Here is a 12,510-nt window from a genome sequence, read left to right as displayed (position 1 = left end):
TACACTTTGCCTCACTGTACACTGTGTTAGACCCCACCCTCTCTTGTGAAGGAAGTCTTATGAGAAAGTCATAACTACAAGAAAGGAAGAGGTAAATGCGGTAAGAAGTGAGTGAACTACATATTCATCAAAAGAAGTGATCACATTACACTTACTTTTCCCAAGACATGCTTCAAAACATATATTAGGTTTTATTTCATAAAGATATCCCCATCACCATCTGGCTAGTCTACAAGCTCTATGAAGACAGGGGATATGTATCACTCCTTCCAAAGTTTCTGTTTCTTTTTTTTTAATATTTATTTATTTTCCATTTTGTTGCCCTTATTGTGGTTATTATTGTTGTTGTTATTGGTGTCATTGTTGATGGATAGGACAGAGAGAAATGGAGATAGGAGGGGAAGACAGAAAGGGGGAGAGAAAGACAGACACCTGCAGACCTGCTTCACTGCTTGTGAAGTGACTTCCCTGTAGGTGGGGAGCTGGGGGCTCGAACCGGGATCCTTATGCTGGTCCTTGCGCTTTGCGCCACATGTGCTTTACCTGCTGCGTCACCGCCTGACCCCCACAAGGTTTCTGTTTTTTTTTTTTTTTAATATTTATTTATTTATTTATTTATTCCCTTTTGTTGCCCTTGTTTTATTGTTGTGTTATTATTGTTGTTGTTGGATAGGACAGAGAGAAATGGAGAGAGGAGGGGAAGACAGAGAGGGGGAGAGAAAGATAGACACCTACAGAATTGCTTCACCGCTTGTGAAGCGACTCCCCTGCAGGTGGAGAGCCAGGGGCTTGAACTAGGATCCTTACGCCAGTCTTTGTGCTTTGCACCATGTGCGTTTAACCCACTGTGCTACCACCCGACTCCCAAAGTTTCTGTTTCTAAGCCAACTATCAACCCAAAAGGCAAGAAGGCAGGTCATAAGGCAAGCAGGCAGGTAGATGTTTGACGAATTAATGAAAAAAAAAAAAAAAGGTTCTTCAACTGGATCTTTGTGGAAGTGAAAGAGAACTTCCTACATAGAAAAAATAGCAATAAATAATCAAGACATTGAAGTCAAAGACAATAGCTTTTTTCCTGACTACCCTAATATAGTGACCTTTTTTTTCTGTCTTCAGGGTTATTGCTTGGGGCTCAGTGCCTACACTACAAATCTACTACTCCTGGCACCCATTTTTTTTTTCCATTTTTGTTGTTGTTGTTGGATAGGACAGAGAGAAATTGAGAAAGTGGGGCCAGGTAGTAGTGTTAACCTGGTTAAGCACAAAAACTACAGCATGCAAGGATGCAGGTTCAAGCCCCTGGGGCAAAGCTTCACAATTAATGAAGTAGGGCTGCAGGTATCTCCTTCTCTTTCCCTGTCTGTATTTCCCTCTCTAGTCTGTCTCTGTCCAATAGTAAATAAATAAATAAGCAGATAGATTAAAAAAAATTGAGAGAGGAGGGGAAGATAGAGAGGGGGAGAGAAAGATAGACACTTGCAAACCTGCTTCATTGCTTGCGAAGCTGGGGGCTCCAACCAGTCCTTATGCTTCATATTATGTGCACTTAACCCAGTGTGCTACCACCCAGCCCCCATATAATGACTTCTTAATAGTCTATTTTTATACCTGTGGACAAATGAAATTCTAGCATCTAAACCTGTAATTTCAAGCCTTGTCCTCTTTCCATTCTTCTTACATGTCTGATTTTCCTTTCTCTTATGATTCCACACATGGCTCCCAGCAGAAATCTCCTCACACAGAAGTCACTCTTCTATGGCAGAAAGCAACCAGGAACTCATCCTAAATGGCTAATTCTCCTTGAACTTCCTCCATAGGATCGCCCATTGTTAGTCAATCACCAGCTGCCTGAACATTTCTCTGAATGTTTACTCCAGAGGTAGTTTTTAACTGGCATTATCAGAGTACATGCCCTAGGATGTTCTTACTATGAAGCTTTCATCACAATATAAAAAGTCCAAATGAGCACTAGCAGGGTGTCATCAGTACTCAGTAATGCCAAACCAAGTACAAGACACAGGGATTTGATTGTGTGATGTGAGGGCAGAGGAATTGGGCTATTCTCAGATACAAGAAACTCAAAGGAAGTCAAATAAAAATCACTGCCATCTTCCAGCATCATAGTGCACTCCTAATGTCCAGTATATTAATAGCACTAACATATTTATAAATTCTCCTGGGTCTTTCAGTATCATCAATGGCGTTCTAAAAGGCTGAACACTGCACTTTCAACAGAGAAGAAATGATCTGCAGCTGGCTAATTTGTTGCTTCCAGGGAGGCTGGAATAATTTATGTTAGCCCTGCACTAAGTAATATTAATTCTATCTTCTTATCCTGTCTGCGGAGAACAGGCTAAGTACACCAGGGCTGAGTTGGTATAAACACCAATTATCTAAGACTACCTAAGGCTTTGGGACTATCCACAAAGCAGAGATAAACAAACATACTACTTTGTCTATAATCACAGAGAGTACCTTTCAACAAAGGTGGTTCAGTGTTCCCACCAGCTCTAAAATCTAGACCCTTAAAAAAAAAAAAATCTAGACCCAGTACCAGAATATTAAATGTCTGGCATCAGAGTCTGTCTTCCATTCCCCTCTAAACTCTAAGAGACCATAGAGCTGTCCACAATCCCAGACTCACAGATTTTGTGTGCTCTGGGCGTGGAGCAATCACTGGAGGTGGGGTGGCATCATCATCATCATCATCTTCATCTTCTGACACTGGTGGCACAGCTGGAGTCTCAGACACTGCCTTCACATTCTGTTTAGGGGGGGAAAGTCAGAGTCATCAGGTCCAAATGACATGAAAATTACACAACCAGGGTCCCCTAGAAGACCCCTCATCCTGACATCCTTCTTGAACCCACACCAACCTCTAAACTCCCCACCTGTGCATGGCCTATCTCAAGAACTCAATAGGCTTCCTTTACTTCCTGTGTCTGTCATTATTTACTCAGACCTTGGGGGGGGGGGGCTCCCTTCACCCACCCAGAACCTCATTGTGGAACAGAAAGTCAGCTTATAGTTTTCTCTGTCTGTGCCCCCCACCCCATCCCTAACACAAGCAGATATCTCCTTCTTATTCTAAGAATTTGTAACATACCACTCTTAAGTACTGAAATATAGAGATGGGACTAAACATCTAGTTTTAAAATTTTTATCACAGCAGGGCCAGGTGGTGGTATACCCGGTATGGACACCACTCTTGGTGAACATTTTTTTTAAGTTTATTATTATTATTATTTTATTTTTTCCCTTTTGTTGCCCTTGTTTATTGTTGTTGTTACTGCTGTTGTTGTTGTTGGATAGGACAGAGAGAAATGGAGAGAGGAGGGGAAGACAGAGATGGGGAGAGAAAGGGAGACACCTGCAGACCTGCTTCACCGCCTGTGAAGCGACCTCCCCTCCAGGTGGGGAGCCGAGGGCTTGAACCAGGATCCTGATGCCGGACCATGCGCTTTGCGCCATGTGCACTTAACCTGCTGCGCCACCACCTGGCTCCCCTGGCGGGCATTTTTTCTTTTTCCCCTATTTTATTTGAGCGGAGGGGGAAAGAGAGAGCGAGACCGACCAGCAGACCTGCTTCACTACTCCTGAAACGTATCCCCTGAGCATGTCAGTGAGTGTGCTAGACCAGGTATGCTACTGTCTGTCCTGGGGCCTGAGAAATTCACTCTTGGGACAAAGAAATGTAATGCATCCCATTCTACTGCAGAACTTCCTCTTGGTCTCCCTTATTCTTAAACCTGTTGTGGAGTGATGGAGTTAATGCTGATTCCATGCTAGTTCTCCCTGAGATCCTTCTATCCACATTAGGAGCTCTCTTCAAATCCTCAGTCCACTTTCTGTAAAATTATGACTTATTTTAAAAATAAAAATTCTGCTACATTTTTGCTCACTGTAAGATGGAGTTTCTCTAGATATTTCAAATTGAATTTTAATTAATTAATTTTTAAAGATGGCACAAGACTTCCTCCTCTCTCTCTCTCTCATCCTCTCAGCTAATTTTCTGTGGAGTTACTTGAATATTCCTAGAAGTGCTCTCTCCGATCACTCCAATCTGCTTTCCATCTACCTAACACTGGAACACTGATTTGGTTTTTTTTGCTTTGGAACAGTATTTTGATTTTACTTTTTAATATGCCTTCTCTGACATTAAGGAATTTAGGATGGTAAAAACATGGCCACCTGAATTCATTCCATTATCCTGATCCAACCGTCAGAAGAATCTTTCCAAGCTGCGAGATAATATACATCTAACTATATTGACCTCCTGTTTAAAGCACTTAAAATTTTTTTATTATCTTTATTTATTTGATAGAGACAGAAATCAAGAGTGAAAGGGGAGACAGAGAGGGTGAGATGCAGAGAGAGACCTGTGGCACTGTTTCACCACTTGTGAAGCTTTCCCCCTGTAGGTGGGGACTGGGGACTTGAACCTGGGTCCTTGTGCATTGTAACATGTGCACTCAACCAGGTGCGCCACCACCCGGCCCCAAAGCACTTCTTTAGCTCTAACACAAAGTCCATGTTGTGGGCCACAACACAATGGATTCTTAACAATTTGGCTGTTATTCATGCTACCCAGGTGAGAGAATATTCTCTTCTAGTATCTATTCCTGTGTTTACCTAATACCACATTATAAATCCTGGGCTGTGTGTTCTGATTCCTCACTAAGTTTTAAGAGTAAGAGCAAAGGCCTCACCAGTTCTTGCTTCCTAGCACTCAAAGAGCCTACCACCACACAGGAGTGGCACATTTTAAAATAGGGATTCAGGTACTAAAAATGTCATTGACTCTTAGAGCCAGGTCAGCACACAACCCCCTACTCCCCAAGAGCACTGCTCAGCTCTGGTTTATGGTAATGCCAGAGACTGAGCCTGGGACTTTGGGGCCTCAGGCATGAGTCTTTTTGCATAACCAGTATGCTATCTACCCACAATCAGGTCAGCACATTTTAGAGTTAAAAGAAAATTTAAGACAATATTTATTAAAAGAACAAACCAGGGACTGGAAGGTAGCTCACCTAAGTAGAGCTTTAACATGTGTGAAGAAATAGGTGCAAGCTCCCAGCCACCACATGCACAGGAAAGCCTCATTAATGGTGGAACAGTACTGTAGTGTCCTTCGCTGTCTCCCTACTTGGCCCCTCTCCCCCACTATCTAAATTAAAAGGAAGAAAACGAGCACACCAGGAACAGTGGCACTGCATAGAAGTTGAAACACCATAGATTAAAAAACAAACAAACAAAAACATATCACTAGGAACAGTAACTGTGGAAAACTTCACTAGACTACCAAGCAGAATAAATCAACCCATCCAATATGACCACGCTATACACTACTCACTACTCTTGCAGTCCTGACCCCTCTAGTCTGTCATTAATTTTTGCTTCATATAATACATATTCATGCTTCTATTCACCATACCTGGATATGAATAGCACTAGGTAAATATTAGGGTGTGAATTAATAAATAATGTGGGGTGTGTTTGTAGTTCACCCAGTAGAGAGTACACATTACCATGCAAAAGGGCCCAGGTTCAAGTCTCCAGTGTCCACCTGCAGGAGGAGAGTTTCACAAACAGTGGAGCAGTGTTGCAGGGACCTCTCCTGTCTATCTCTCATCCTCTATCAAAAACAAAAACAACAACAAAAGAGGGGGGCCAAGTGGTGGTATACCTGGTTGAGCACATAAGTTACATGCAGGGGGATGTTTCATCAGCAGTGAAGCAGGGCTATTAAGTGTCTCTCTTTCTCCTTTCCCTTCTCAATTTTTTAATTGCAAATACAAAGTAAAAAGAGAGAGAATGAAACAATAAAGCTCAAAAGAACTGAATTTTTTATTGGGTTTCTATTTCTAACCTATTCAAGGGTCGGGAGAGTAAAACATAAAAAAAATGATGAGTCAATTTCTTAACCTGTGCTAGGGAGTTACAATTGTGTCTGGCCATTTCCACAAACCAAGTAGAAGTATGTGTGCAAAAACAGAATGAAAAATAATGGCATGTGACCATAACACAAACGATATACATCCCAAGTCAAGCTGGGAAGAAAAGAGAATGCACTAAGCCATAGGAGTAAATGTTCCAAACTGGGGGAGAAATGTCCCTGACAACCTGAGCAGTTCTAATTGCGGACACCAGTTCAGGTTTTTGGCCCAGCAGGTGCTGTCATCTGTGCCATATGGCTGGGGCCCTGGGTTCCTCCGCACTCAGATGACACAGCCACAGCTCTACCTTAGTCTCCTTTGGAAGACCTTTTGCTGCCTTCTGTCTCAGCTCCCTTCCAGGGGCCGAGAATCCTGGGCTGGGGGATTCAGATGGCCCCTGTTCTAATCTGGTTCACCACAACAGTGAATTATAAGCCTTTAGAAAAGACTTTTCCTGCCCATGAAATGGGGATGGCGCTTTCTTCACAAATTAAGTGCAAGGACTTTTATGCTCATATCTATAAAACTCTTAAAATAGTACCTAGCACATATTAGCCACTCATTAAGTAGCAGCTAGCCTTCCTCTTATAAAAGCACAAAGGCTTCGAGCCACAAAGCACAGCTCAGTTTTGTTAAGGTACCTTCAAGAATTTACTGTTGGGGGTCGGGTGGTGGCGCAGTGGGTTAAGCGCATGTGGTGCAAAGCGCAGGGACCAGCGTAAGGATCCCGGTTCGAGCCCCCGGCTCCCCACCTGCAGGGGAGTCGCTTCACAGGCGGTGAAGCAGGTCTGCAGGTGTCTATCTTTCTCTCCCCTTCTCTGTCTTCCCCTCCTCTCTCCACTTCTCTCTGTCCTATCTAACAACGAATTGCGTCAACAAGGGCAATAATAATAACCACAACGAAGCTACAAGGGCAACAAAAGGGGGAAAAAAATGGCCTCCAGGAGCGGTGGATTCATGGTGCAGGCACCAAGCCCAGCAATAACCCTGGAGGAGAGAAAAAAAAAAAAAAAGAATTTACTGTTTAATAGTGGGTGGAAACTCCCAAAGATGTTTTTTTTTTTCTTGATAGGAAAGAAATAGAGAGGGGAAGGGGAGATAGGGAGGTAAAGAGAAGGAGGCTGGGCTATGTGTAGGTTAAGTGTAAGGATCCTGGTCTGAGCCCTTGGCTCCCCACCTGCAGGGGGTCGCTTCACAAGTGGTGAAGCAGGTCTGCAGGTGTCTCTCTATCTTCTCCTCCTCTCTCAATTTCTGTCCTATCCAATAAACAAATTAAAAATGGCCACCAGGAACAGTGGATCCATAGTGCTGGCATTGAGCCCCAGCAATAACCCTGGAGGCAGAAAAAAAAGTTAAAAATAAACAAATAAATAAGGAAAGAGACAGAAAGATACCTGCAGCACTGCTTTGCTTCACTGCTCATGATGCTTTCCCCCAGCAGATGGGGACCAGAGGATTGAACCTGGGGTCCTTGGACATAGTAATGTATATGCTCAAGTGGTACACTACTGCCCAGGCCACCAAAGAACTTAATGTCTGAAAATTCTTCTCCACCTTTGAATCAGACTTCTTCCACTTGATGAAAAGCAGACTGAGTCAGGGGAAAGGCATGTATACTGGAAGCCAGATACCAACTATCATGAACTCTTCTCTACATCAGTTTTATCATCTATGGGCCAAGGATAAAAATCTATCTCAATAAACTGTGAAGAATAAAGAGTGAGTAAGAAGTAGTCTGGAAGGTGGTGCAATAGATAAAATATTGGGACTCTCTGGAATGAGGTCCCAAATTCAATCCCTGGTAGCACATGTACCAAAGTGGTACTTGGGCTCTCTGCATCTCTCTCCCTCTCTATCTATCCCATTAATAAATAAATGAAAATAATCTTTTAAAAAAGAAGTGGATAAGGAAGGGCCTAGTATACTGGATATGTAAACACTTTTTAAATTAATAAAAATAGAAATAACTCTGAGTAAAACAATTCCCTCTGCTGGAAGCATGCTTCAAAGTATTTTGATGGTGACTTAGTATTCTGTCTCCTGTGTCTGACTGCTCCTTCTTAAAATCCTTTGCTATCTTCTCATTACCTTTATAATAAAATAAAAAATCCAGCATGATCTGACCTGCCCACCACTCCTTCTCACAGCCCATTTTAAGTCCCTTCACACCTTGCATTCCAATCATAACAAGCGATTTGCAACTCCCTGTACAAGCATACCTCCTGAAAAAAAAATCTCCTTGTCTTTGCACATGCTATTCTCTTTTTGGAATAACTCTCATCTCTCCTTGATTCCTCAGATAATTAATTCACTGAGCTTGGGCCCTGCCATCAAGAAGCTTTCTCTTAGATATCCAATCTTTCATTCAAGAAATGGTTAGTTGTAATATGTGAAGGATGTAACAATCATTCAGACACAGCCTTTGTATCTTTATGTCACTCACAAGGCTTCTTGGAAAATGAGACAAGGTGATTGATTCATGCCTATGTCTATTCTTCATACAGGACCTGACAGAGTAGGGGCTTTACAAATGTTTAGTAAATGAACCAGTATTACACTAACACCCTTGTATAAGACAACACTGGCTATAAACAGCAGTATTTTCCTATATCTATTACCATTCAGTATTCATTAGGTTCTTTCAAACACATCAACATCTTATGTTACCTGCTCTGGAATAAAATCTACAGATTGAAAGAGTCAGACATAACTTTGAGATCATTTAGTTTTATTTTCCAGTCAAATCATCAGCATTCCTGTAAATGACAAGAATTCACTGTAACTTCAGAGAACCAAATGAATCGGATAGGAGTGTGACAGAAGCCTTGGTAGGAGAGTGAGTAAGATGGGTGTCTCCCAGCCCAGGCTCTATATCTATTTTCATCCCTAACCATCATATCAGGCCATAATAGGATAGAAGAAAGAGACTTACCAAAGTGTTTGAAGAATTGTAGTCCTCAGCTGACTTATCTGCAAATGAAAGAAAGAGACTTAGCCAGTAAACAAATATAAGAAGCTGAGTCCAAAGAGGGAAAGAAACCATGTTTGTGGAACCAAACAGTGGCACACCTAATAGAGTATACATATTACATTCATATTGCATAAAACCCAGGTTCAAGTTTCTACACCTCACTTAAAGGAGGGGAAGCTTCTCAAACAGTGAAGCAGTGCTACAAGTGTCTGTTTTCCCCTTCCCTCTCAATTTCTCTCTGTTCTGTCCTATCAAATAAAAAGAAATAGAAAAAAAATGGCTATCACAGGCAATATATTCATTCTCCAGGCACCAAGCTCCAGCAGTAACCCCAATGGCAAAAGAAAAGAAATAAAAAGAAACATTTGGTGGGGTTTTATGGAGTCCTTGGGGTATATCCCCAGGAGAGGAATTACTGAGTCATATGGAAGGTCCATGTCTAGCCTTGTGAGAGTTCTCCAGACAGCTCTCCACAGAGGTTGGACCAATTTACATTCCCACCAGCAGTGCAGAAGGGTTTCTTTGTCCCCACAGTTTTTCCTGCATTTGTTGCTGCTGTCCTTTTTGATGTATGCCATTCTCACAGGGGTGAGGTGGTATCTCAATGTTCTCTTTATTTGCATTTCTGACAATCAGTAATCTGGAGCAATTTTTCATGTGTTTGTTAGCCTTTTCAATCTCTTCTGTAGTGAATATTTTGTTCATATCCTCTGCCCATTTTTGGATGGGGTCATTTGCTTTTATTGTTCCTAAGTTTGCTGAACTCTGTATATTTGAGTTATTAGTCTCTTGTCTGATGTATGGCATGTGGATATCTCCCATTCTGTGAGGGGTCTTTTTGTATGATGGTTTCTTTGGCTGTGCAGAGGCTTTTCAATTTGATGAAGTCCCATTGATTTGTTTTTGTTTTAGTCTTCCTTGCAATTGGGTTTGTATCATCAAAGATGTCCTTGAAGTTTAGGTGGGAAAGTGTTTAACCAATATTTGATAGTCTCTGGTTTAACATCCAGGTCGCTGGTCCATTTGGAGTTGACTTTGGTTTATGGTGAGATCAAGTTGTTCAGTTTCACTCTTCTGCATGTTTCAAACCAGTTTTCCCAGTATCATTTATTGAAGAGAGCCCCCTTCCTCCATTTAATACTTTGGGCCCCTTATCAAAGATTAGAAGTCCATAGGTGTGGGGGTTTAGTTCTGGGCTTTCAATTCTGTTCCACTGGTCTGTGTGCCTATTTTTGTTCCAGTATCAGGCTGTTTTGATGATGATGGCCTTATAATATAGTTTGAGATCTGGGACTGTGATGCCTCCATTTCTGTTTCTTTTCCTCAAGATTGTTTTGGCAATTCTAGGCATTTCCTGGTTCCAGATAAATGACTGTAGGTTTTGTTCTATTCTCTTAAAGAAGCTTGGTGGAATTTTGATGGGTACCATGTTAAATTTGTATATGGCTCTAGGGAAAATATTCATTTTGATTATATTAATTCTTCGAATCCATGAGCATGGGATGTCCTTCCATTTCTTGGTATCATTTTCTATTTCCTTGAATAGTGACTCATAGTTTTCAGTATACAAGTCTTTCACTTCTCTGGTCAGCATTATTCCTAGGTATTTTATTGATTTTGCTGCAACAGTGAATGGGAGTGATTTCTGGATATCCTCTTCTTTGGATTTAGTGTTTGCATAAAGAAATGCCACTGCCTTTTGCACATTGATTTTGTAGCGTGATATCTTGCTATATTGCCTAATGATTTCCAGTAGCTTTCTGCTGGATTCTTTAGGTCTTTCTATGTATATTATCATATCATCTGCAAAAAGTGAAAGCTTGACTTCTTCCCTTCCAATCTGTATTCCTTTGATTTCTTTTTCTTACCTAATTGCTATGGCAAGAAATTCTAATACTATGTTGAAGAGTAATGGTGATAATGGACAGTCCTGTCTAGTCCACGATCTGAAGGGGAATGCTTTCATTTTCTGTCTGTTGAGTATGATGTTGGCTGTAGGTTTGCTATATATAGATTCCACTATCTTGAGGAATTTCCCATCTATTCCCATTTTTTGTAGTGTTTTGAGCATGAATGGGTGTTGGGTTTTGGCAAAGGTTTTCTCTGTATCTGCTGAAATAATCATGTGGTTTTTGGTATTGCTTTTATTGATGTGGTGAATGACACTGATTGATTTACGTATGTTGAAGCAGCCTTGAATTCCTGGGATAAATTCCACTTAGTCATGATGAACAATCTTTTTGATATAATTCTGTATCCTGTTGGCGAGGATCTTTGTGTACACCTATGTTCACTGCAGCACAATTCGTAATAGCTAAAACCTAGAAGCAACAAGGTTCCCAACAACAGATGAATGGCTGAGAAAGCTGTGGTATATATACACAGTGGAATACTACACAGCTATTAAGAACAATGAACTCACATTCTCTGTCTGATCTTGGATGGTGCTAGAAGGAGTTATGTTAAGTGAGCTAAGTCAGAAAGAAAGACAAGTATGCGATGATCCCACTCATAAACAGAAATTGAGAAATAAGAACAGAAAGGGAAACTCAAAGCAGGATTTGACTGAGTTTGGAGGAGGGCACCAAAGTAAAAATCTCAGGGTTTAGGTTGAGGGTGGATATTTGGCTTTACAGGACAGTTGGGGGCTATGGTATAGGACACAGTCTTTTGGTGGTGGGAATGGTGTTTATGTACACTCCTATTAACTTGTAGTCATATAAATCACTACTTAATTAACATGAGAGGGGAAAATTGATTGGATGTCTCAAACTTTCTATTACACATAGGCTGAGTCTTTGAAATTTTGACTCTCTTAAAAGATTAGACCAGGGAGAACAGAAACAACTGGTGGCATTACTCTGTAAGACACAGCTATATACAAATCATGTCAAATAACATAAATTATGGTAATGCTGTGTATGATACAGCAAATTCTAACAATCAGATTTTCAGAGATAACCCAATTGCCAAATAATATGATTATAGCAATAACTATCCATTGCCTTCTTTAACCCTAAGACAGCAGGAACCTCCCGCTTTCCCTATAGAGCCTGTATTTCCCTCAGCCCTGGAATCTCTAGGATGGGGCTCACTTTCCTGTCTACCTCTCTCAATCCATACCAACTGATACTTCATCTGCTGATCCCAACCTAATCAACCCAATGAGTACCACCTCAGCATGCTTCACTTCAGACTGTGTCCAGAGACATCAGGCATGTAATGTCAGCTCTTCAACTTCATTACTCAGGTGAGACCTTTCTTTTCAGAGGATTCACTAATTCCATTTCAGGTAGTTCACTTCCAAACAAAGTCCCAAAACCTAGATATAGACCAGGTCCCAAGATATAGGGCGTATGTTCACATGTATCCATAAATTAGGGCAAAATATATACCTGAAAGCAAAAGTACACAATAGTCTGCAGTGAGTCAGTATAAAGTTCATAATGAAATAGTGTCTACTTAGACTTAGATACCCTCCTCACCTACTTCCTATTACGCTTCCCTCACTCACTCCAAAGCTAAGGGAGGCTGGACAAGATATTCTATGTTCCACCTGAGGAAAATGGGTCCTGAAATTGGGGCAGCCTGGAATGTTCCTAC

General features: G+C 41.2%; 1 protein-coding gene across 7 annotated transcripts in view; it reads right to left on the bottom strand.

The window, feature by feature from the left end:
• PAK1 (p21 (RAC1) activated kinase 1) overlaps window positions 1–12,510 on the bottom strand; it is a 161,395-nt gene that overhangs the window by 41,694 nt on the left and 107,191 nt on the right. For all 7 annotated transcript variants that reach the window (XM_060176709.1, XM_060176706.1, XM_060176705.1 and 4 more), the window contains exons 5-6: window positions 8,869–8,906; window positions 2,645–2,764 (exon numbers count right to left, since the gene is read on the bottom strand). In XM_060176709.1, coding sequence (XP_060032692.1) covers window positions 2,645–2,764; window positions 8,869–8,906 — 158 coding nt within the window. The remainder of the gene's footprint in view (window positions 1–2,644; window positions 2,765–8,868; window positions 8,907–12,510) is intronic.

Source organism: Erinaceus europaeus, chromosome 17 (assembly GCF_950295315.1).
Source record: "Erinaceus europaeus chromosome 17, mEriEur2.1, whole genome shotgun sequence".
NCBI classification, from domain to species: domain Eukaryota; kingdom Metazoa; phylum Chordata; class Mammalia; order Eulipotyphla; family Erinaceidae; genus Erinaceus; species Erinaceus europaeus.
This window is presented reverse-complemented; position numbering and strand designations above follow the sequence as displayed.